The 26,634-nt window shown below is 42.1% G+C and overlaps 1 protein-coding gene across 2 annotated transcripts; it reads right to left on the minus strand.

Moving 5' to 3' along the window:
• Nucleotides 1–1,692: 1,692 nt before the first annotated feature.
• On the minus strand, nt 1,693–13,439 carry Trim59 (tripartite motif containing 59). 2 transcript variants are annotated; one of them, XM_051157291.1, is made up of 2 exons: nt 13,369–13,439; nt 1,693–3,229 (listed from the first exon to the last, which is right to left on the minus strand). In XM_051157291.1, exon 2 carries the CDS (start codon nt 3,224–3,226, stop codon nt 2,012–2,014), a length of 1,215 nt encoding a protein of 404 aa, XP_051013248.1. In that variant the 5' UTR covers nt 3,227–3,229; nt 13,369–13,439; the 3' UTR covers nt 1,693–2,011. The 2 variants fall into 2 exon arrangements, with proteins under 2 accessions (XP_051013248.1, XP_051013247.1); XM_051157290.1 differs by lacking the exon at nt 13,369–13,439 and adding an exon at nt 6,101–6,519.
• Between the last annotated feature and the right edge of the window lie 13,195 nt (nt 13,440–26,634).

The following is a 26,634-nucleotide window of genomic DNA, read 5'->3' on the forward strand; positions in this document are numbered from 1 at the left end:
TTGTTTTATTAGAGTGATAATGTCTTTTAAAACTGTAATCTTCTAGGACAGGAACACCCCAGTATACTCACTCTATTACCTAAAGAAATGTTATCTGGCAACATTTTCAAAACGAAAACTGTTTTTAAAGTCTGCCATTGCCAGGCTTAGTGGTGCAGCTTTAATCTCAGCACTCAGGCAAGAGGTGAATCTTGAGTTTGAGGCTAGCCAGGGCAGGTCTGTATTGTGAGTTCCTTTCTCAAAAAGCCAAAGTCTTTGCCTTACTAAATACCTAGGTGCTGCTTACCCTAAGCAGTTAGTCAAATGCCTCCTACCATGGGCTGTGATTAGCAGTATGCTACAAATATGCTTATGAAAGTAGAAGTGAATGAAATTGTATCTTATTTTAATAACTAGAATGATGTTCAAAGCTGTTTTGAAGAAATATGCACTACATATGAAAATTCCAAAGCCACCACTTTCTAAGCCATTCAATAAAATACCAAATTTATTAAAACAAACTGTTACACATCAAACCCAGAATTTCAAAATGTATGGAAAATCTCAACCTCCTGGTAAAAAATATAAAAGTTTATACTTAACAGTATATGCAGTATATACTTTACTTTTGCCTTAAAATAAAAAGGGCTGTGCACTAAAATTGTCAAGACTATGACATAAGCTGTTTTCAGGTAGAAATGTAAGTTTGTTAATTAGCCCTAGTCCAATTGTTTAAGCATAATACTAGAGAAGAGTTCTACCTGCTAATCTCACTCCTTTATTTCCTCATCTATACTTAACCCCTTGAAAAAATGCATGCTTGCTAGTATTTACATTAAACGATGGCACTCATAATATGTAATATATATCTGTTAAGAAATGAACTTTGCTTCCCCTTGCCTCCATTACATCTTCCAAATGGCCTTAGTATATAGTAGTTGTGCTGGATAAAATCTGATTCCAATAAGTTGACCTAATGACTTAGTGATTAAACTTCTCAGGCATTGTTTTAACTAGTCTCTTATTTAAATAAGGTATGGTAAAATAAGAGGTGGTGATTCTATATACCATTTGGGATCTCTGGAAAATAACTCAGTAGTGTTCCAAGATTTCAATGGCAGGGAGCCAAAGTTCTACTGCAAACATTATGCTAGTCCTTTAAGGGAGCAAAATTAATGGTTCTGACTTAAGACTATTCAGTATGGCATCTCATACTTGTAATCTCAGCACTTGGGCTACAGAGTGAAACCATTTAAGACGAATATAGTTTCTATGATTCCAAATCTACAAAATGAATCATATCACATCAACACGATTGTCCTCATACACATTTCATATAACTAAGACCAAAACACTACAAGATCAAAATACGTACTTGTTGTGCTTGGTGATGGCTGGCCCTAGCTAGACCTTTTTGGTTGGTTGGTTGGTTTTAGGACCTCACTATAGCCAGGCTGACTCTGACCTCTTTGGCCATTAAACTCTGTACTAGACACCTAATTTATTGAATAGTAGTCCTATAAATGCTCTTAAGATAAGTTTGGCCCAAAAAAAGTGTTTAAGCAATCCTGGCCCAGATTTTTAAAACAACTTTTACCACCTCCATCTATACATTGAAAAGCATCAAATCACATCAAAATAGGCATGTGGACCTCAAAAATCTTGCATTTTTTTTTTTAAATCTAGTATCTGTATATACAAAGAACTGCAAAATTAACCACTGCAGCATGTAACAGTAAAACAAATCTTGTTAAGCAGGAATATTTAAGACACTGATTCACTATCAAGCCAATAAGAACAGGATATGGTATTAATATTCAAATCAAAACTTACAATTTTCTAATTTGAATTATCTTTCAGATGTCTCACTTCTGATAGTACTTCTACCCAACCATGGAAAGTTTGTCGTATTTCTATATATTAGCTGTAACCTTATAGTTGCTACTTAATGATAACCTGACTTTTCCATCAAGCAGTGAGTATAGCCTCTGCTATACAGAATAAGAATACATAAAACTGCTGATTTAGGTTTTCAACGAGAAACTATTTTCCACATGAATTCCTTTAACAAATACCAAGTGTAGCATACCATATTTTTAAAGTCATATAAATTCTTAGATAAACTTTGGTAAACAGACAGAGAAACTTCAGAGAAACATATTGAAGTGATTTCATTTAAGAAGGTTATTATGTGATGGTTGAAAAAGAGTATCAACATCAGTATCACTGAAATTAGTGAAACTATAGCAATGTTTAAAATTTTAAAAAATTCAATTTCTTTTTCATCTTTATCAGGCCAGGAACATGATGGCATCCTTTTCGAAGAAATTCTCATTTCAGGAACGACAGCTTTCTTAATATGTCCAATTTCTGTTCTGCTCCACTCTTCTTTTAATACTTTGCTTACTCGGGGATAAATTTCAACAGGCTGGACCTCAGGAAGTGGTCTTTGTTTCAACATCTTCACACGCTGGCGGACATCATCGATTTTCTCAAGAAACCTAAGTGGAGACTCATCTTGTAATGATGTGGTCACTGTCATTAACTCAAGTTGTTGCTCCCTTATCTCCTTCACTCTTTCAATCTGTGGAGTGTATTCTTGATTTATCAGCTTGCCAACATCACAGAGAGCTGCTAAAAAAAATTTTTTTTTCTGTTCTAATGTATCAGTAAGCTCCTTAAAATACTGGAGGACAACTTCTTTATCACCTTGAACCATTTTCTCAGAATGGCATTTCTGTTCTTCAAGCTTTTCAATAAGACGAGTGATATCTGTCCAGTGCGTGTCAGTTAGCTGTTTAAACAATTTCTGAGGTGTATCCTTTTCTTTGAGATAGGCACTCTGAAGGTCATCTATAGGATGGCCATGATGTTGGCCTATAGTAAGACACTGCCCACAGACTAATTTTTTATCTAGTAGACAATAAACATTTAATGGTTGCCTGTAATGTTCAGGGCAGGTGACAACATCTGGGTGGTCTTCTTGCTGGTACTTTTCAATAATTGCTCTTAATGCAAAGTTTACAGGTAAAGATTCTATGCCAGTTGAACCAATTTCAATAATACTTCTGCAGTTAGGACACTTGATTGGAATTCGCAGAGGTCTCCATATGTAAAAGTTACCAGAAGCCTGAAGAACATTTTCCAAACAGTTTCTACAAAATGTGTGAGAGCATGGTAGTACACGAGGATCTTCAAAGATACTATAACAAATGGGACACGTTAACTCATCCTCAAAGTTGTGCATTTCCTGTAAAAAGAAAAAAAAATTTTTTTTTGGTAAGTCTACATATAGTACATATTATGTAAGGTTTTAGGCACAACCTTTGAATTAATAATAAACTATACTTGCTATTTGAAAGAAAAGCACTAAATGCAGGGCGTGGTGGCACATGCCTTTAATCCCAGCATTTGGGAGGCAGGCAGATCACTGAGTTTGAGGCCATCCTGGTCTACAGAGTCAGTCTGGGACAGCCAAGGCTACACAGAGAGATCCTATCTCGAACCCCCCCCCCCCAAAAAAGTACTAAGGTTTCCTTTTAGCTAATACTTTCTTTGCAATTCAACTCCTCATACATACTGAATAAGTGAATCATCTTAAAAGTTTATTACTTTCATCTGAGCATGGTGGTGCACGCCTTTAATCCTAGCACTTGGGAGGCAAAGGCAGGTGGATCTCTGAGATGGAGGCCAGCCTGGTCTACAAAGTTGAGTCCAGGACAGACAAGGCTCCACAGAGAAACTCTGTCTTAAAAAAACCAAAAAACAAAAGTTTATTTCTGGTCGGGCATGGTGGCACACTCCTTTAATCACAGCACTCAGGAGGCAGAGGCAGGTAGATCTCTGAGTTTGAGGTCTACAAAGCAAGTCCAAGACAGCCAAGGCTACAAAGAGAAACCCTGTCTCAAAAAAGCATAAGCCATAACCAAAAAATGTTTATTACTTTCCAACAAAATCTCAATTAATTGTAAGAAAATGTTCCAAATTAGTCAAAATTCATTTCTATATAATAAAGACTAAAATTCAGTTAAAATCTACTTTATAATTACAATTACTATATGCAAATATTTACATTCTAAAATACCAAAATAAAAATTGTACATGTAATGAATAGACAAGACTAAATAAACGTTTTGTATAACATTAGGCTTAGCAAAATTATCCAACTTAAAGGGAGAAAATGTAACTGATTTCTTTCTCTGAGATAAATGCTAGGGTTGCAAGTCTGAGGCATCACAACTAGCTCAATCATAGTGAAGTCATGTTTTGCTTCTCTAGGAATTGTTACTAGTAACATCAACATATAGCAATTCCTATTTTTTCTCTTTTCTTTCTGGTGCTAATATTCAAACGCAAGGCCTTGTACATGCTAAGCAAATACTCAACACTGAGTTATACAGCCCCAGATCAGTCCTATTCTGCAGTTTTCTAAAGAGGTAATTTTAACTTGAAGATCTGAGGGGAAAAGTATCATTAGCCTTTGAAATGAAAATCAGAAAGATGAAAGTTGACTATGATGACAAATACTGATTGAAAAATGAGAATCTGCTGGGTGCAGTGGTGCATGCCTTTAATCCCAGCATTCGGGTGGCACAGGCAGGTCCATCTCTGGGTTTGAGGCTAGTCTGGTCTATAAGGAGAGTTCCAGGGCAGCCAAGACTATACAGAGGAAACCTGTCTAGAAAAATCAAAAAAGAAAAAGAAAAATGAGATCCTCACATTTAAAGTGAGGCTGAAGAGATGGCTCAGTAGGTTTCTGCCTGTAAAATTATTACAAGTATCTTGTTTTATTAGAGTGATAATGTCTTTTTTAAAACTTGTTCTTCCAGAAGACCAGAATTCAGTTTTCACATCAGGAAGCACACAACCACCTGCAAAACCAGCCCCGGGGTATCTGACACTTTGCCGGTACCTGCAGAGATCTGCCCCACAACACACACAACTAAAAATAAGTCTTTTTAAGAATGTTTTGGGGGGCTAGAGAGATGGCTCAGCTGTTAAGGACACCATCTGCTCTTCCAAGGTCCTGAGTTCAATTCCCAGCAACCACATGGTAGCTCACAACTATCTATAATGTGATCTGATGCCCTTTTCTGGCGCAGAACACTGTGTATGTAATAAATGTTTTGAGACTATTCCTAAAACAAAACAATCAAACAAAAAGCAACAGCTCCGAGGCTGATAGATGACGGACTTCTATAAGCTATAATATTTCCAGAGGCTAGCTGTTTCACAGCCCACTTTTATAGTTTTCCTTTGTATCATTCACAATGCAAGCCATAATCCTCAAAAAATGCCTAGCCTTTGGCAGGGGGAAAAAATATCATGTACACCACTGTTTCAAAAACTTTAAACAAAGCCAGGCATGGTGGTGCATAATTTTAATCCCAGCACTCAGGAGCCAGAGGCAGGCAGATCGCTGTGAGTTCAAGGCCAGCCTAGTTTACAAATCAAGTCTAGGACAGCCAAGGCTATATAGAGAAACCCTGTCTCAAAAAACCAAACCAAACTAAACAAAACAAAACCTTAAAATCCTAGATGTTATTTATGTATAAAGGCTGACAAATCCTATATAAAATCAGCTCCAAATTAAAAGGTTACAAAAACAGGGCTGAGGCTATAGCTCAGTAGTAGAATGTAGTGTCTAGCATGCATGAGGTCCTGCACTCAGTCACCGACATCACCAAAAAAAAGTTTGTAGCAATAGCATTTAGAAGTAACTGATTGTTCTTTTAATACTCCTTTAAATGTTTCGCCCTTAGGTTCTTAGCCACCATCTGTCTGCTTCCCTATCAGGTGCCTCTGTATAAATTTAGCTGAATACTTTTTTTTTTTAAGACAGGCTTTCTCTGTGTAGCCGTGGCTGTCCTGGACTCATTGTAGACCAGACTAGCCTCAAACTCAGCGATCCACCTGCCTCTGCTTCCCAAGTGCTGGGATTAAAGGTGTGCTCCACCACGCCTGGCATGAATAAATTTTTACTTCAAGCTTTATATTATGTATTAGAATGTAAGCCTCCTATAAGGTCAGATATAGTATTCACACAATAACTGTTAATAGCAATCTGGGACTTTTTAAAAATAATTGTTAGAAATAATGAAGAGCCCATCACTAAATATACCATGACAATATTCAGGAGTCATGAGTCAAGTTGTGGCATGTAGAGACTGCGTCTTGACCTGTACAGGAATCCAGGAAAGTAATGATCAGGAAAAAGGACAGAAGACAATAGTCACTGAAAAGAAATGCAAGTGAAGGCATGTTTAGAAGCCTTTACAACCTTAACCCACACCCACAGAGAGCTGTGAAGTCATACAAAAATTACCCAAGGAAAATAAACATGTTTTTCAGAGAACTTCAATGATGTTAAAATACACAAGGAAGGAACACAGAAGAGTTCTTTATAAGGAATGATTTTTAAGCAATGTACATACATTCAATCCAGGCTTAATATCATTAGATATTTAGTATGTAGGTAGTAAAGTTGCAGGAAAAAAAAGTAGATTTTAGGACTAGTTTGCTTACACAGTAAATAGCTCTAGTATTAAATCTTCAAAGCTCTACTTTGAAGCTCTACTCACAGGAAGCTAGGGAGGGGTTGGAGACATGGCTCAGTGGGTAAGCCATGCAAGCTTGAAGACCTGATTTGGATCCTAGAACCCATATAAGCTGGACATGATACATATCAATAAACCAACCACTAAGCAAGATGGAAGCTCAGGTGAAAAAAGACCAGTCTCAAAGTTAGAAGGGGTTGTTCTCTGACCCCCACACATGCTCTGGAAAGAGGGCAACATTCATATTTGCACGAACAGACACTCAAAAGATTTGGGGAATGGAAGAGGGGGAGTGACAATGTGTCTGGGAATCCATTTATGGAACCAACAGCTCAACTTTTAAGTTATAAAAAGTTTGTAAATAATAAAAGTACCACTGGACTCTCTAAGACAAGCAGCAAGCTTCCTTAAGGGCACTCAAAACTCTGATAAGAGAAAAAAATCCACTCTGATATAAACATAGCTTTTCAAAAATAAACTCCTACAGAAGGCTGAGAAGCAGCTCAGCTTTTAAGAGCACTTGTTACTCTGCAAGAGTAACTAACCCAGAGTTAATTACCCGTGCCCAAATCAGATAGTTCAAGAGTCTGTATCTCCAGCTCCAAGGGTACAAGGCCCTCTTCTGGCCTCCATGAGTAGTAGATTCATATGGTATATACTCACACAAAAAAAATTTTTTTAAATCCACATCGGAGCCAGGTGGTGGTGGCGCAGGACTTTAATCCCAGCACTTGGGAGGCAGAGGCAAGTGGGTCTCTCTCTGAGTTCGAGGCCAGCCTGGTCTACAAAGTGAGTTCGAGGACAGCCAAGGATACACGGAGAAACCCTGTCTCAGGGGGGAAAAAAAATCCAGATTGGAAGGGGGGGAGGGAGGGATGACGACATGACTTTTCTAAAGATGCTACTGGAAAGTCTTAAATACATACATACATGCACACAATGAAGCTGATAGGGTTTTAATGTCTAAACATACTGAAGGATAATGAGTAAAAAATAAAATAAAAACCATAAAAGATAGTAGTATAGCATATGATCTACACATATTAACATACTCATAAATACCAAATATTGATTTACCAAGTGATGAAATTACACTGAGGGACAAAAAGAACTAAAATTTTCCTTATTAAAGAAAAGGCAATAAATATATACCTTATTAATAATGCCAAATTTAGACTATTTTGAATGTGTGCAAGATGTGTGAGTAAATGCGCATGTGAGGCATGGCAAGCATGTGGTCAGGGACAGCTTTCAAAGGGGATTTCCCGCTCTCCCTCAGGGTTCCAAGGACTGAACTCTGGTCATTAGGCTTATGTGACAAGCACTCAGTGACTGAGCCATCTTGTCAGCCAAAAACTGGAAAGAAAAAGTTAAATACATTTAAAATGTATTATTTAGGGAGCTGGAGAGATTGCTCAGAGGTTAAGAGCACTGTTTGCTCTTCCAAAGGTCCTGAGTTCAATTCCCAGCAACTATACAGTAGCTCACAACCACCTATGATGTGATCTGATTCCCTCTTCTGTCATGAAGGTGCACATGCAAACAGAGCACTGTATACATAATAAATAAATATTTTTTTAAAATTTAGAAAAATATTAGTGACGCTGGGTGTAGAGGTGCATGCACACCTTTCACTCCAGCATGTGGGAGGCGGAAGCAATCGGATCTTTTTTGCACTCCGGGAGGCAGAGGCAGGCAGGTATCTGTGAGTTCAAGGCCAGCCTGGACTACACAGTGAGTTCCAGGACAGCTAGAGCTACGCAGTGAGAATCTGTCTTTGGGGGAATGGGGTGGGGGTGGGTTGGGGGGGGGGGAGGTGTGAACAAAAAAAACGGAAAAAGAAATACAGAAGTGAAAATTAAAGAGAATGTCAAGAGATGAATGTGAGGTGTTAAAGAACAAGAATAGGAAGCAGAAAAATAAAGCTGCCAGCTTTTATATTACTGTAAGTTGTTTCATTTCATCAGCATACAGCTAGAAATAAAACAAACCACTAAAGAAGAGAGGCAATCCCTACAAGGGGCCGGGCAGAAATGCTCAGTGGAAACCCAGACAGCATCAACAGTGGGAGTCGGCAGGAGGGTTACAAGTTTGACGCTGTCAAGAACACAATTTCTAAAACTAAAAAAAACTACAGTTACCCCCTTATACATGCAGTTCTGTAACATAACTTGGTTATTACTCCTTTTATCAAGAGCTGAAATCTACTTACCACCACCACGCCCAGAAAAGTTTATAATTTGAATAAATCAAATAACTACTTTGACTAACAAGCAGTATTTTTTTTTTTTTGAGTTCTAGGTATAATCCTTAAGAAGCCATGTGTGGGGGTTACTTTTCTGTTGTGATACAATGCCATGACCAAGGCAACTCAGAGAAGACAGTTGCTTTTGGCTTACAGTTCAAGGGTTAGAGCACAGCACAGCAGCCGGAGCAAAGAGAATCATCTTTAACAGCAGGCATGACAGAACCAACTGAAGCTGAGGCAAAGCTTTCAACTCTCAAAGCCCCGCCCTCACCCCTGCCCCTGCCCCCACCAATAACATGTCCTCCAGCAAGGCTGTACAATCTCTCCAACAGTGCTAACACCTAGGCCAAGTGTTCATTTCAAATGCCTGAACCCATGGGAGACACTTTTACTCAAACCACCCACCACACGTAGCAACCAGATGCTATGTAAAAAGTCTAGGCTAACAGGATTGTTTAAAACAGCCCTAAGATGCCAGTCACATATGGTCCTTCTTGGACCATAGCTAGCCAAGCTTTGAGTTTGTGATGCAAAAGCAGGTAGCTAGAACATACACAAAGCAAAAAGAAATGCTGCTAGAAGATAATATACAAAATGTCCCAAATCCCAAAATGAAAAAGAGATTACCCTGGAATTCTGTACCTGTGTGATTTATTCACATATAACAATAAAAACAATAGCAGTCTGTCATTATAAACAATGAAGGTATTATCAAATAAAAAGGACTATATCATGAAGACTCCACTAAAAAGAGTTGTAACCAAGCACAGCAGGACATGCCTACCATGTATCACTCAGAGGCTCCAGAGGCAGTGATAGGGGGACCATCTGAGCATCACTGAGGAGCATTTCCTAGGACAGCCTGGGAAAGTCAGACCTCATTCAAAAATAAAAATAAAAAAATAAAAAAAATTAGGAAAAACAAATGGAGAAAATTAGAAAAGATAAAATTACCAGTTAAGCAATCAACACGTTTAAGCTGTCCACACTGGCAATCCCTCGGATGCCTGCCAGTGATCTGCAGCCCCTCAGGTGTCTTCAGTTTCTGCCACACCAACTGCAGAAGGGACAAGCTGTCTGAAGGACTCTTCTCTACCCCTCAGAGTTCTTACTTCCTAGTGTTGTAAACATACCAAGGTCTATTTGGTATGGCAAGAAACTAGGACACTTAAGTCTAATGTTCAGCGAGGAATGGAAAGCCTGGAACCAATACATTAAAAACGTCAGCCCCGTAAGGTCCACAACTGTAGCAGCGGCAGCTCCACAAGCGGAGCCTGAGAGCCTCAGACACCCAACGAAGCCGCCTGGCATTCCTAAATGGGGTGAATCATTATGAAGCAATATCCTCATCAGGAGAGGAAAGGAGTAAGCACGCATTGAGAAGGAAAAACACACAGAAAAGTAACAAAAGAGGAAAAAGGCCTACAGTGTACAGAGTATCTTGCATAGCTCCACACTTTTATATTTAACAATTTACAACAAATGAAGAGTTCAAATTACTAAACAAATCAGTTCAAATTACTAAACTTTGTCAAAAATTTTACAAGTTATAAAAGAACTCTCTTGGTCAGGGGCTGGGGAGGTCGGACAAGCCTCTACCATGAATTCTTTCAAATGGTCATAAAACAGTTTGTTCATCTGTCCCAAAATACAAACTTAAGTGTGCAAATTCAAGACAGTATAATAAGATCCCAAAGCCCTACAGAAAAAATACAAACTAAAAATAGACTAATTTCCAAATGGTATGCTTTATAGAATCCTGAGCACTCTGTTAGCAAAGCTGAATACAGAGTACATAAAAAGAAAGCCAACTATGACTAGGCTTGTGGGTCAGGGACAGAGCAAGGTCCTAGGCTCCCTCTCCAACACAGCCAAGGAGAATCTTGTTACTTCAATAACAGGAAACCTCAAATAATTCACTCAGTGAAGTCAATGGAGGGTGAAGAGTGTAACCACATTAAATTTGGAAGGAAAATAATGCAAGTAACAAACTAAAAACAGAAAGCAGAATGGTGGGTGCTGCAAGTTGAGGGAGGGGCTGTTTAATGAGTGCAGAGCTAGAATTTGGAAAGATGAAAAGATCTTGAAAATCCCTTGTACTGATGACTACAAAGCAATGTGAATATATATAATGGCACTGAATTGTACACATTTTACAAAGGATGTAAGTGGTAACTGCACAAAATGTATAATACAATAAAAACCAAGAAAAGTTTTTTTAAACTATTTTCTTTCCTGTTAGATTATAAATTTTAAATCAATTTAATTATGCTTTTAAAAAGTAACAACAAAAATATAAGTCATGTAGATGGGAATGGTGACCCACGCCTGTGATCCCAGCACTCTGGGAGGCAGAAGCAGGCAGGTATCTATGAGTTCAAGGCCAGCCTGGTCTACAAAGTGAGTCCAGGACAGGCAAGGCTACACAAAGAAAACCTATCTCAAAAAAAAAAAAAAAAAGAAAAGAAAAGAAAAAAGAAAGAAAAGCCATGTAAGATGTATTTACCTCCAATGAGTACTAAAATCTGAAGTAAAACCCAGTATTTAAATCAAGATATCTCACTTCCCTTTAAGTTATCAGACAGGTTGTTTTTTAATACTCAGATGAAACACAAGTCTGCATTATCCATAAATTTTTTCACACGTTTCTTGTGTTTAAGTATAAACACTTGTAAATTTCTCATCTTTTTGTAAGACTGACTGACGTCTACAGAGTCTACCAGGATACTAGAGAAAAGCAGTAATACCCAACTCCTGACCCTGTGGCTTTAAGTTTTCACTCATAACAGTGAACTGTTCTTCATCTTTGAACATGACTGTTAAAAAACACTATTTTTAGTTTTGTTTCCCTTTTGAATAAGGTCTGATGTATTCTAGGCTGTCCTCAAGCTGCGCATATAGGAAAGGTGACTTTGAATACCTGATCCTCTTGCCTTCACCTCTCAGAGCTGTGACTGCAAGCCATGTGCCATCACACAGGACCAAATTATAGTTTATAACCTCTAAGGAAATTATACTCCCCACACTACAGTGCTCCTCAACTTGCCACAGGACTTCTGGTGAGTCAGCGAGAAGTCTGGGAAAAGTGGGTGGTGCTACATCCATTCTGGGCTTTACAGCCTTATGGCCCTAATTGATAAAAAGTCTACTGTGTGAAATTATAGACTTGAAAGAAAGGAGGGAAAGGAAGGGGGAGGGAGGAAGGGAAGGAGGGAGGAAAAAGAAAAAATTGCTATTATGCCACTTAGGTATCACTGTAAGACAAAATTTTTAAATAAACCTGTCACTCACTGCATACATATATGAAATCTTGTATCAAGACCTATTTTATATAATATATACTAATTTTAAGTCTAAAACAATTTAAAAGATTTATATACACTTACACTTTTTTCCAAGACAGGGTTTCTCTGTGTAGCCCTGGTTGTCCTAGGTACAATTATACTTTTTTAAAATGCTACAGCAATATCTAAGTCTTTACTCATTTGTGCTGTTTCATTTTATTATCAACCTGCTCCACCAAGCTATAAAAGGTATTAATGTAACTTAGAAGTTGGCATGAATTATAGCTTTGGCTGATTTTTAAAAAATCTTTTTCAAGGCTGGGAGATGGCTCAGAGGTTAAGAGTACTGACTGCTCCTCCAGAGGCCCTGAGTTCAATTCCCAGCAACTACATGGTGGCTGACAACCATCTATAATGTGATCTGATCTGATGCCCTCTTCTGTCCTGCAGTTGTATGTGTAAGCAGAACACTGTATACATAATAAATAAATCTTAAAAAAAAAAATAAAACCGTGGGGACTGGAAAGATGGCTCAGAGGTTAAGAGCTGTTGTTCCAAAAGTCCTGAGTTCAATTCCCAGCAACCATATGGTGGCTCATAACCATCTATAATGGAATCTGGTGCCCTCTTCTGGCCTGCTGACTCACATGCAGGCTGAATATTGTATAAATAATCTTTTTTTTAAAAATCTTTTTCAAAGAGAAAATATATTTGATGGAAAACATTCAGCAACATACTTTGCTGAAAGGCAATTTCAATATAAATATTACCTAAACTCAAAATTTAACTTTACCAGGCTAAATTAGAGTTCCTTGGGTCAGTCAAAATGAATGTAGATCATTGTTAACACTGGGCAAAAATTAAAAAGTAATAAATATGAATTATTATATATATAAGTACATATAATATAATGACATATAGTGTGCATGCCTTACACACATCCTTACCAAATTTCTGTTAGATAAGTGAAAATCTTTCAGCCAGGCAGTGATGGCTTTAATCCCAGCACTCCAGGTGGCAGAGGCAGGAGGATCTCTGTGTTGGAGGCCAGCCTAGTCTACACAGCATGTTCCAGGACAGACAGGGTTACAAATAAAGTGAAAATCTTTTAGATTAGGTCAAATGAGCTGTTTCTCACTTTATGCTTCCTCCATAAGATAAGTGAAAATCTTATACTCCACCAATATACATCTTTTTTCATGAGATCTTAAATTTTACATCATAACCCAGAGAGCATACACTGTAATGTACTGAATTGTCTTCATGTGTCTTCATGTACCCTTACCTTCCCAGAGCTTACCTGGCCTGTAGATCTCCTGATCCGGATCCTGAATATGCTATATCTTCTCCAACCTTTCCAGGACCTTTTGCTATTCTAAAACGAAAACAATTAAATCTTTCAGATTTTGTATTAAAAAAGGGGGTGGGGGGGCGGTGCGGGGTGAGATGAAAATTACGGTTGCTCACTAACTCTGCTGCTTATCGATTTTATAGCCCACTAGTTGGCTGCGTTGTTTGTTTTTTAGAAAAGTAGCGACAGCCACTACAGCCTGAACTAAATATTTCATCTTGAAAATGGCAACAGCTTTGCCACACAAAGGACTTTTTACAATATAAGGCACCTGTGAGCCTGGACAATAGTAGCCAATATAAATGAGGGGAACTAAGCACTCTAGATTGGTTTGGCTTTTTGAGAGCCGGTCTAATTGTGTAGCCCTGGCGGACGACCTGGAACTCACAAGAGATGAGGATTACAGGCGTGTACCACCATGACCCGCTACACAGTTTTGACTGTTTAAACTCAGCAAGAAGTCTAACAACAGCCACGCTCGATTATTTCACCAGCTCGAAACTCCTGCAAAACTTATTCCCAGCGACCCGTTTGCCCACGTTCCCAATTCTGTCTCTGAAATGCCAGTGGGGCTCTCGGTGAGTTTTACCCACGAAGGTTCACATCTGTAAAATGGGCTTAAGTCCCACGTGAACTCTAAATAAGCAGCTCAAGGACCGCAGTCGTCCCCCCACCCCACCCCCGCGCGCTGCCCTCCTCCAGGGCGCCTCGTGCTCGCTCACCGCCCGCCCCGGCCGCGGCCCCACGTGCAGCTTCCACGCCGCTGCCCGACCCGCGCGTTCCGGGTTGGCAAGCGCTCGGCCGCCGGAGCCCAGCGGGGCCTCTCCTCCCTCCAGTCCCGGGCGAAGGTGCCGGGGCAGCCTCGGGAACCGCAGGCTCGGGGCCGACGAGAGCCGGAGTACTCACCGCGAGACGGGCGGCGGAAGCTCCGAGGCAGCCTGGAGCGGACGCGGCGCGCTGAGTCGAGCAGAGTCTTCAGGCGCCCGTGAGGGGCGGAGCCGCGGAGCCTCGCGGCGCCACAGCAGCCCGCGAGCAACTTTCAACTGCGCCGCCTCCGCCAGTGAGAAGGCGCGGGCGGCCTTTGAAAGCCAACGGCCGCGGGCGCTGCGCGTGCGCACTGTGCCGCGCGGAAGCGCGCGGAGGAGGGGGTGGGGGCTCGCCCTGCGGAGGGTCGAGCCTAGTCGGGGAGCCGGATGGCGCCAGGGCCTCCTGAAGGCGGGGACGCGCGGGCGGGTGGCCCGCGGCTCTCTGGGACTGCTTATTACTAGGGACCACGCCTGCCCGGGCTGCCACTGGCAACGTGGAGCCTTCCATTGTTACCTCATAGGTCCCTTGCTCCGGCCGGTGAAGTCACCGCCTGGAGAGGCTCGGATGCCAAGCTCGCCCGCCCTTGTGATGCTTCGGGTCCCCATGGCTTTGGCGTGCTCGCCAGTCTCCCCTCCGACACACGCACACACATCCCCTTTCCCTGCAGTGAGTTACCTGCTAAAGACGCGCTGACCCAGACTGCCCACCGCCGCCAGCTTCCTTCACTTAACACGCTGGATCAGAAAACACAGTTTTCGTTTTTTCACTTTCGCGGAGAAACTCCCATTCCACAGCTGAGATGGCTCTCGTCCCGGCTCTTCTGCTAAGTACCCTTAAAAGCCATACTCACTCCTGTGTTGAGTACACAGTGCTCCGCGCGTTGGGCATCGCCAAAACATTCAAGTCTTAGGATTCTGTTCTGTAGATTTACAGAAAACCATTAAGAACATAAAACAGAAACCAAGGTAATATTAGTTGGAGGCCTAAACTGATCTCAGCTGTCTTCAATTCAGCTACCTTAAGTGGTGAAGTGTGGATGCCAGGGAACACGTAGAGATAACTTAAAGCCTTTCACTCTTACGTCAGCATGATAGCTATTTAACTTTGCCCAAATACTATGTTGTCACTATCTTTCCATTGCAGTACATGCACTACACTTACATAATTTTTTTTCTCTTAAAAGTGTAGTTGAGGCCTGGAAGTAGTCTGGCACTGAAGAACACTTACTTCTCCAGAGGACTGCGTCCAGGTCTCAGTACCTACAAGGCAACTCACAACAATCTACCTACAGTGCCTGAGGATCCAGTACAGCCCTCTGCCCACTCACTCTGCTGGCAACGGGTATGCAGTTGGTGCATACATACACATGCAGAGCAACATACAAATAAAATTAAAATCTTTTAAAACTTTAATTGCCTCCAGAATAGCTATGGATGAGTATTGATGTTTTGAGCTATAATTTATGCCACGTATTTTCACCTCTGTGCATCCTTACTGCAAGAAGGCAGACGTAGCATTTACTGGCTGTTTCCCCCAAAAGTTCTAGCATAGGAAGAAACAGAATGAATGCTTGAGAGAAGCAGAAAGGAAAAAGGGTGATAGTCCCATCAGAGGTGCACTGAGACAGGACAGATGCTCTGATGAAAGGAAGTGACATTATCGAAAAAGGACAGAGTCCACAGTGGCCATGTTCACCTGTGATCCAAACTCTTGGGAAACTGAGGCAGGAAGAGTCCCAGTTACAGGCTGGTGTGGCCTACATAGCTAATTCCAAGCCAGTTTAATATATACAGTGAGACCTTATCTCAGAGACAAGATGGAAGCTGGGGAGGGGAGGGAAGGAGAAAAGAAAACACTCCAATCGTGCCTTCAAGTAGGACAAGGCCATAGAGTTCCCAACCCTGCCAAAGATTCCTGATGCCAAATATTGGAAGGGGCAGAGAAGTGGCGGAGCCTAAGAAACAGTGCAGCTCCACAGAGACCATCGAGTGACATACTCAGGTTTATGAATTGTGACTCACGCTCTCTATAGATGATGGTGTTGGCTTGGAAAAGAGAGACCAGAAAACTACAAGTCAAACCCAGGAATCAAAACTTAAAAGCCACCAGGCGTGGTGGTGCACATCTTTAATACCAGCACTTGGGAGGCAGAGGCAGGTGGATCTCTGTGAGTTTGAGGCCAGCCTGGTCCACAAAGCAAGTCCAGGACAGCCAAGGCTGTTATACAGAGAAACCCTGTCTTGAAAAACAAAAACAAAAAGCAAAAAAAAAAATAAAAAAGAAAAAAGGAAAAGCCACAAACCTAAAAATCCCACGTGAAGGATATGGAGGTACTTTGGGCTGCAAAAAAAAAATTGAGCTGCTTTGGTCTCTTTCTAGATTATACTTCCATTATGATCTGTGCACTCCCAATAATCCCTTTGTCGTAGAATATTGAAAAAAGATAAAAGATGGTGAGTATTTGCATTTGTTATGAGTATAATGTCAGAAAGATGGAGAAATAAAGTGTGTGTTCTGGGCTGGGGGATGTACCTCGGTGACAGTGCTCACCTGGCAAAGAAGCTCTGTGTACGTTAACTTCTTGGTGCTGCTCAGACTGCTTGCTTGACCGGCCTTCTGTCTTGAGCACTGAAACAGGAAGTCAGCACTGGCTAATCTTCCAGAGGTCCAGGGTTCAATCCCCAGCACCCACAAAGCGGCTTACAACCGTCCGTCGCAGGGGATCTGATGTTCTCACAAGCATGCATGTGATGTCTACATACATGCACATCACAAAGCACTCATCAACTAGATGAACAGGTTTGTGTGTGTGTTTTTAACTGACCGGAAACAACTCAGCAGTTACGGGCACTTACTATCCTTCCCAGATTCCTGAGTTAAGTTCCCAAAATCTTAGTGGACCCCCTCAAACTGCCTGTTAACTCTAGCCCCAGGGAATCTCATGCTCTCCCCTGACTCTGCAGACACTCACACACATATGCTGTATACTTACACTGACAGTCACTCAGACACATAACTAAAAATGAAAACAATAGGAAGCTTGCACACTTTCTTAGACAAAGAACAATAAAGTCATGAAGGAATGACAGAACAAGCAAGTATTTGTATTAGGTGGCAAATTCTAGGGCTGTCCCTAAAAAAGATAATAGGGACAGACTACAGCTAGTACAAACTAAGGGTACCTCAAGGCGCTTTTTATTTGAGTTCACTGAAGGCCCAGCTATCAGTCTCTAGCCAGCAAGGACTTTCTGGTCCTCATATCTGAAGCAGATCCATCCCACAAGAATCTGTGTGCTGCAGACAAGAAAATACAGGCCCACTGGCCCAGGCTAAAAGTCAGAGTTCCTTGAGTGATTTCAGGCACGTAGCCATCGACCTACCAGTGCAGCCTAACCTGAGATGGCACCTAACCCTGAGAGAATTACCATGCACCACTGTGGGAGTAAGAATGTACTTCATGCCAGGCGGTAGTGGCACATGCTTTAACCCCAGCACTTGGGAGGCAGAAGCAGGTGGACCTCTGTGAGTTCGTGGCCAGCATGGTCTACAGAGCTAGTGCTAGGACAACCAAGGCTACAAAGAAAGACCCTGTCTAGAAATAATCCATCCACCAAAGAAGAATGCACTCCACGTCAAACATGCTGGGTCATACCTGTCATCCTAGCATTTTGGAGGCTGAGGCAGGAGGATCACTGCAAGAGGCCAGCATGGACTGTATGGTGACATCTTCAGACACATTTAAAAAGGACATTCTTCATCTATACTGCTTTTCATCGGAATGATGGAGGCCGGGTATAGTAGTATATGCCTGTAATGTCAGCACATGGGAAACTGAGGCAAGAGGACAGCCTGAACAACATAGTGAGACCTCAACTCTAAAGAATAGCCAACCACGGTTAAACAAGATTGTCACTCTGTCTCTATGCGTTCAGGCCCAGGGTAAATGTTTCTCTTGCTGCTTTGGTTTTTCTCTGCTGAACCCTGAAGGTAACCAAGGACAGCGTTGTTGCCGGCTGCTAAGGATTTGGGTACAAATCTTATCCGGCTCTTCCTTTCCAGGATAATGCTTAAAGCAACAGTTGCCACAGCCTCAAGATAGATGACTTCTGACGTCAAGGGAACTGGGAGGCAGATCACTGTTTACCTGTAGAATGGGACACTCAAGAGTGGGAGGGGAGGCAGGACCCCTCATTCTCAAATGTGTGGGCTGAGAGAAGACTACGGAGAATACTCTTGGAAGGGTTTGCTGATAGTCCTATCCTTTTCCCTAGTGTCTGTCCTTCACCTCCAACCTAGCAAAAGGTTGGCCTGAGGTGGTGCAGTTCGTCCTTGCTGCTAAAGTGGAACTGACAGAGGCCCTACCCGATTGTGCCAACTAATGGGCCCAGCCAAACTCAGCAGAGACCTACAGTGCAGTCCTGGGTGCTGGGCATATGTGATGAGCCAGCAGTACTGTGCAGCCAACAAGTTGGGTAGTGTGCCGGTGTGAAGGCTCCAGACTACCTGGAAAGAATTCCGGAGTCTCCAAATAGCCACAGAATATCCCCGGAAGAAAAAAGAAATCTGTTTTAAGCATCAGCCAAGTAAAGAGAATGTGACCTGGGCTTCCACGGTACCATGAGTCTCGAGCCCTCTGACTTCACTTTCCTCTCAGCCTTCACGCCAGCACACAAGGAGGGTGGGACTTGCAGTCAAGAAACAGTTGGAGGGGTGGGGAAGAGTAGAGAGAAGACCATTTGGAACTAAGTCAACCCCAGTCTCCTCCTTGAAACAGCCGTCCCTCTCCAGCTGAGGTGTGGAAGTAACTGTGCATGGAATATGTTTATGTGGGAATCCATCCACGAGAAAACAGATTCTCCCTTTCTGAACAGCCATTGACCACTTTCAGCTTTTCACCTAGGGGTGGAACCACACCGGTTAGTGTGGTCATCTTGCTGTTCTCTTGGCCAGCCAACCATGTTGTTGAAAGTTCATGGGTACACTGATCTTGCTATATCTACAGGACGTAATATCACAGCAGACTTCCTGGACCTGTGGTTCTTACAATCTTTCTGCCCCCTCTTCAACAACTTTCCCTAAGCCTTAATTGTAGGAGCTACATTGCAAATGTATCAGTTGGGATGGGGACCACCCCCCCCCCCCGCTAGTTACTTATTTTCTGCATTATGGGTCTCTGTAATGGTCTCCATCTGTTGCAAAAAGAACCTTCTTTGGTGAGAGATTAGAGCTACACTTATATGTGGATATAAGGATAAATATTTATAAAACAGTTAGAAATTATATTGGCTTAGGGAAATGGCAGTAGGTTTTCCTCTGGGGTCTATGACCTCTCCAGTCATGGGTAGTTGGCTATGTTTCCAGTACCAGGCATGCATTTCTTTCCTGTTAAGTGGGCCTTAAGACCAACTACACAACTGCTGGTTGCTCCCACAATAAAAGTGCCACCATTGCACCATTGTGAATTTTTTTTCTTTTTCATTTTTTTAATTTAAATAATTTATTGAGATTGCACCTGGATTGTAATCCCCTCACTGTATCTTCCCATTCATCGTGAATTTCTTGCCAGTTCAGTCATTCTTGTGGCTCATGGGCTGCCAGCTGGGTGGGACTACCTCTCCATCGGTAGCTTGCATAACATCTCCTGATATGTAAGAGGCAGGTCCTCAGGACGGTGCCTTTCAGGTCAGTACCAGCACTATTTCTCTAAGTCCTGTGTCCTAAGTGTGTGGTGTGTTCAGCAATAGGCCCTTACCTTCAAATTCTGGGAGGCAAGCAAGGGGAACCACATTAGCTTATACTGTCTTGTGGGTCTCTTGGACTCCCCTGGCCAACAGCACAAGAAGAAGCTCCTCATGCCTGGTATTTGGGGTACTGTTACATAGCATATAGCTCATGGCATAAAGTAATTCAAACTATATACCTATGTAGACACATACGTATATAGTGTGTGTAATTTTAGAGAAACATAAAATAAATATTATTCCTTATGTCTTTTTCAAATGTCCTTAGTGTTTTGTTTCCCTCCTCTCTCTTCATCCCTTTTACTATGTAGCTTTTAAAGGGACAGCTGAAGAAAAAAGTCAACTTGCTATATAATTGGTATGTTCTTGTCCAAATTACCAGTTACTGTGTTGAAAACAAGTCACGATTTCAGCCACCTGGCAATGAACAATTAGAGGTTTATTGCCCTTAAACAAGAAGATATTTGTTTCAGCCAGACAATGTTGGCAGAGATGGGTCCCATCTTGTGATGGCCTCATCACCACACACTGCCATTCCTTCCTCCTCCTCCTCCCCCTCGCCCCCCCCCCCCCCCCCCCCCCCTGTAAAGCACACTCTATTTGCTTTTCCATATAAAGCAGCTCAGCATTTCCCTGAGTTGTCTCCTAACCTCCTTTACTCGCAGGCCCGAGCCACTTCCACTACAGCAAATGCGCTCCCGTCTCTAATAACAACCCTTGTGTGGAAGAGATGCTATGTTTTCGGATTCCCCACCATGCTTAATAGTAACAAAAAACAAAGAAAAGAAAGCCTTGCAGTCTCCTTTTCGGTAAAAACTGTGTGGCTGTCAGAACCCTGAAGCTCCCATGAATGGCACAACTGCTTGGCTACAGCTTATTTCCAGATCCCGGAGGCTTAGCGTTCACTCACAACTTCAGAATTCTCATACATAAAGTCTGTCCAACCCAGGTATAGAACCCAGCTATAGATGCAGCAAATAACACCAAGCTAAAGGCAAGACCATTGTCGAGGATTTGATAACATTTCTAGCAGGACAGCAGTCCGGACGTCATGAACAGGGCAGCTTTCTACTATTTAAAGCTGTGCAGATAACAGATGTTTTTGCTATGTAAGAAGTTACGACAGAGTTTTCTATAACCCGCAATCCTAGTCTATGGTGAAGGACACCGTTTTCCAATAGCAACGTATTCGCCATCGAGGTGTGGGAGATAACATGCTGAGAACATTTCTAACTCTGATTGTAAGGCCCCAGAATAGGTCTAGCAAGATGGCTTTAAGTGGATAAGTGTGGTTGCTATTAAGCCTGATGACCTGAGTTTGAACTCTGGAATATCCACCTGGTAGAAAGAGAGGACTAGCTCCCAGAAGTGGTGCTCTGACCTCCCCATGTAGTCTCTGACGTGCCACCTCTAATACATTTTTAAAAATTTAAATCCCAGAATATGTTTAAATTTTCTCAAATATTCTTATAGCTTTTAAAATATTTCTCAGAACATTTTAATATTTTCAGTTTCTGAAATAAGCATGCACACGTTCTAATTATAAGGAAAGGAAGGCTTAGCTTTGCATCATCCCTCTAAATTATAACACATCGCTCTCAAGATTCAGCCGTTGATACTGCTTAAGTCATTATGAACTCTTTTTTGGAAATGATGCTTAGAGTTAGTCCATGGACCAGACCTCCAAATAAAAATAAAGAAAATACAAAGATGTTAACTTCATGGGCCTTTTTATAAGTATAAGACAAAAAGCAAAGGCTGGAGAGATGGCTGAGAGGCTAAGAGCACCATGGCTCTTGCAGAGGACCCAGATTCAGTTCCCAGCACCAACTGGGTGGCTCACAACCTGTGACTAAAATTCAAGGGAGTCTGACACGCACTTCTGCATGCTCAGAATGCACAAAAATTCACATAAACTCACACAAATACACATTAAAAAATAAGCATTTTAATACAGATTATAAGATTACAGGTTATAAGGAGAAGCCAATTCTATTCAACATGAAAACACATTAAAAAGTCTCTAGAATCAAGTCAATTGGTTCCTGGTGCAACTCCTGGAGTAAAACAGAGCACAATTAGCAAGCTGCAGGCCACGGTTCTTTGTTTTTGTAACAAAGTGGTACCGGAACATCCTTCCGTGCATTCACTGTGAGGGCATCTGTCCTTTAACAGCAGACACTGTGTGACTCTCCCACCTAGCTACATCCCTACTGGCAAACCGTTCTTAAATGGCCTAAAGATGGTAAATATTTAGGCCCGCAAGTCATACAGTCGCTGGGAGTGATTTCCAGGATATAAAAAATGAAAAGAAAAAAGAGGGCCCATGAGACCGGTCTTTTAAATAAGAAAGAAGAGACTGCGGTATAGCGAGTTCTAATTTATATACAGAGAGGCAGGAAGTTTCTAGAGGTTGGCTGGTCATCATCAGAGGGCAGAAGAGACGGGGAAGAACCAGGATGAATGAGGGATTGTATGACTTAGTGATAGCAAAGCAAAAGAACGGGAACAATGTGGATACTTCACAAGACAATTTTGAGTAGTTGGGTTTGAAGGAGCTGGGACGATAAACGGCAGTTTAGCTTCGGTCCGCGCCTGAGCTGTATTTTGTGTGAATAACTCTGGATGGCACTCAGTGTCCTACCGTTTGTCAGCAGTCAATCCTGCTGTACCAACAAAGTCCACACACAAACCGTGGCGTGAAGGCAGCGCGGGTGACGGGTGATGATTTCAGTTACCGGTTTGGCAGGGTCTAGAATCACCTGGAAAGAGAGTCTCAGTGAAGGATTGTCTATGTTAGGTTGGACTGTGGGCATGCCTGGGAGGGATTTTCTTAATTAGGTTAATTGCGGTGGGAAGATCAACCCTAAATGTGGGCGGCGGCATTCCATGGGCTGCGCCCTAGACTAGATGAAAAGGACCGAGCTGCGGAGCCTGCGTTATCCTTTGCTTCCAACTGAGATGCGGTGCGACCGGATCCTTCCTTAAGTTCCAGGTGCCCTTGGCGTCCCATCCTGACGGACAACAACCTTCAACTGTGAACTGAAATCAGCCTTTTCTCCCAGCAACTAGAAAAGACATCATCCCCAACTGAAGTCTGTCCACCCACACAGCCGAATTCCTCACAAATTTGTGCTGGAAGCTTGTTAAAATTAGCTTGTTACAGGACAGGTTGGTTCGGTTCAGTTTCAAATACACAACTAGCAAGGTTATGGTCTCTGTCCATTATCACACAGTAAAGCTAAACTTTATTTTTTTTTTTTTCATCTTCAATTTTTTTATTGGGGGGGGGGCAACATGAGCCACAACACCCATGTGGAAGTCAGAGGACAAACTTGCAGGAGTTGCTTCTCTTCTTCCACCAAGTGGTACCTGGGGATTAAACTCAGGTGTCAGGCTCAGCAACATGCACCTTTATCTGCTGAGTCCTCTCATCTGGCCTCTAGGGCCATCTTTACCACAAAGTCAGGATAACATTTTTCCCATTTCAAGAAAACAAAAAAAAAGATCCTGTAGATTCATAAAGCAGTTGAAACTAAAGTATAAAATAAAACTGTGAAAAAAGAAAAAAAAAACAAAAACAAAGAAAACCATGATCTAAAATTAGTTTTTGATTTAAAAAGCAATTAGTAGAGTTGGGTATAGTAAGTAGCTCCTGGATGGCAGAGGCAGGTGGATCTCTGAGTTCAAAGACAACTGGTCTACATAGTGAGATCCAGGACAGCCGGATCTATGTAGAGAGACCCTGCCTGTCTCAAGAAGAAGGAGGAAGAGGAGGAGGAGGAAGAGGAAGAGAGAGAGAGAGAGACTTTTTTTTTTTTTAATTTTTTTGAGAGAGACTTTTTTTCCTATTCAAAGAAAGCTATCAGTATAGAAAGGAGGGGACTTTTTTTTTTTTTTTTTTTTTTTTTTTTTAGGATTTCTCTGTGAAGCCTTGGCTGTCATAGACTCACTTTGTAGACCAGGCTGGCCTCAAACTCACAGAGATCCACCTGCCTCTGTCTCCCAGAGTGCTGGAATACGGGCAGACATCACCATGCCCAACACACTATTTATTTATTATTCCTTGATTTTTTTTAAAAAGATGATAAATTTTAATAATCCTAATTCTTAGAGGCAGCCAATGTTCATAGGGAGATGTACAGGAGGGTAGGATGGGAGAAGCTGAACCAAGACTTAGCGACTCGCCTGGACAACACAGCTAGACCTTGCCCTAAAGAGAGGAGGCTGAGCAAGCCGGGTAAGGATGCTTGCTGCCAAGCCTGACAGAGTCTGATCCCTGGACCCCACATGGCAGAAGGGGAGAACTAACTCCTGAAAGTTGTTCTCTGATCTCCACACAAATGTCACGCATGCAAGCATCTGTTCATATGCACAGACATGAAACAAATAAATGCAAAAAGGAATGTTCAAAAAAGTGTTTTTGGTGTGGGGGGGGCATGTGATGCACAGAGAAATTGCCTTTACTTATAAACTTTGGGAAACAAGGGGAAAAGGTGCAGTAGAGAAGAACCCCTTTTTGTCCTCCTAGTCATCCCCGGGGAAACTTAGCGGACACTAAGAGTCTTGTCACCCTAGATTTAGGAACTTGTGTACCACACGCACCTATTTAAAGTCTTTGAAAGCTTTCTGTCCTTAAGCTGAGAGTTCTGTCTTCCCAGGGTTTCCTGTGTGTTCTGATGTCTGGTAGGCTATTAGACCGTATCACATCTTTCTCACTAAAGAGTGATGTGAGCATCGTCTTCCCCAGATACTGGTGCCATGAACGCTATTTATTCTTTTTTGGTTTTTCCAGACAGGGTTTCTCTGTGTAGCCTTGGCTGTCCTGGATTCACTTGTAAAGCAGGCTGGCCTCGAACTCACAGAGATCTGCCTGCCTTTGCCTCCCTAGTGCTGGGATTAAAGGTGTGTGCCACTCCAGGCACACTATTTACTTATTATTCTTTATTTGTTTTTGTTTTTGGGTTTTTTTGTTTGTTTTGTTTTGTTTTGTTTTTCGAGACAGGGTTTCTCTGTGTAGTCTTGGCTGTCCTGGACTTGCTTTGTAGTCCAGGCTGGCCTCGAACTCACAGCGATCTGCCTGCCTCTGCCTCCCAAGTGCTGGGATTAAAGGCATATGCCACCACACCCGGCCAATTTATTCTTTAATTTTATAAAAAGGTTTTAGTTTTTTGGGTTGTTTTCAAAACACGGTTTCTCTGTGTGATCCTGTCTGTTCTGGAACTCACTCTGCATATGAGGCTAGCCTAAAACTCAGAGATCTACCTGCCTCTACCTCCTGAGTGCTGGGATTAAAGGCATTCACCACCACCTGTCTTATTCCTTGAGTTTTAAAATGCAAGTCCTGTATTTTTAAGTTTTTGAAATAGAGTCTCACTATGTAACCCAATATGGCCTCAAATTTATAATCCTCCTGCCTCACATCCTTGGTGCTGGAATTGTAGGTATGCACCACTAGCTAGCTGAAATTCTTGTAACACAGCCTCCATCTAAACTGCCATATGCTCCCCTGAGAGTTGTGGAAATTCTCGCAAGTTTCATCTGTGGCATGGGTGGTATCTATTCCACTCTTGTGTCCTCTTAGAAATCGGAGCCCAAGCCCATGTGTAGACTCCACAAAGAACTCCTCCACCCCAAGCATAACCTATTTCAGGCCTTTACCAGAGTGGGAAGATTGTAGCACCTGTATCTAGCTTGCCCATCGCTGTCCTCTTTGCCTCCGGCCTCCCCTCTCTGTAATACCAAATCCTTCCCACTGGTTGCTCAGGCAGTCAACTCCCCTTTTTTGTAAGCAAGGAGTTCTCAAAAAGTAGTCTTGAAACCTGCAGCATCTGCTCCAACCAGAAGTGTGTGCAAACTCTTGGGTCGTACCAAAACCTAGTGAGTCAGGACCTCGGTCGGGGGCAGCGGGTTGGTGGGGTGGTGGTGGTGTTAGTGATATGTTTTCATGGGCCAGCCAGAGAGATGGGTGCTAAGGTTCTAAACCCTGTACACTAACACCCAGGCTTAGCTCTACTCCAAGGCTGTCAGGTTGACTCAACGGGTAAAGGTGATGATTACCTTCAATGACTTGAGTTTGAGCTATAAGAGCCACAAGGTAGAGGGCAAGACTTGACTCCCACAGTGATGTGTGAGGCCCAGCCAGTTGTGCTCTGACCAACCCGGCACATGTATGCACTAAATAAATAAAGCAATTTTAAAATGTTACCTCATGTCTCCTTACAAAGGAGCCTTCCCAAAGAGGAGTGTTAGCAATGCATACTAAAAGATTATGTCTCTATTTTGCTTTTTTTAAAAATTCAACTGCAAATAAATAAATAAATAAATAATTCAATTGCTTCTTGCTTTTCTTGTTCATTCTCTCCGACAAATAACCTTCCCTTCCATGAAATGCAGAAATGGAGCCAAGGCCTAACCCTCCCCTTAGCCACACCCTGATCTACTGAGTTGCCAAGCCACTCTCAGTAGCCTGGGTGGGCCCAGTCTGTGGGGACCTGATAGGCAGGGAAGTCAAGATTGGAGGGTTAGGTCTGTAAACATAACAGCATGTGAAGGTGTCATGTGTGGTATTACCTAGCAAATACCAGCTGCCGAGATGGCAAGAGGAAATAAAAACATTCCTACCACATTTATAGCTTTTGACTTACCTTCAAGGAGAAGAGAAGTG

The sequence above is a fragment of the Acomys russatus genome, chromosome 15, assembly GCF_903995435.1.
Source record: "Acomys russatus chromosome 15, mAcoRus1.1, whole genome shotgun sequence".
NCBI classification, from domain to species: Eukaryota; Metazoa; Chordata; class Mammalia; order Rodentia; family Muridae; genus Acomys; species Acomys russatus.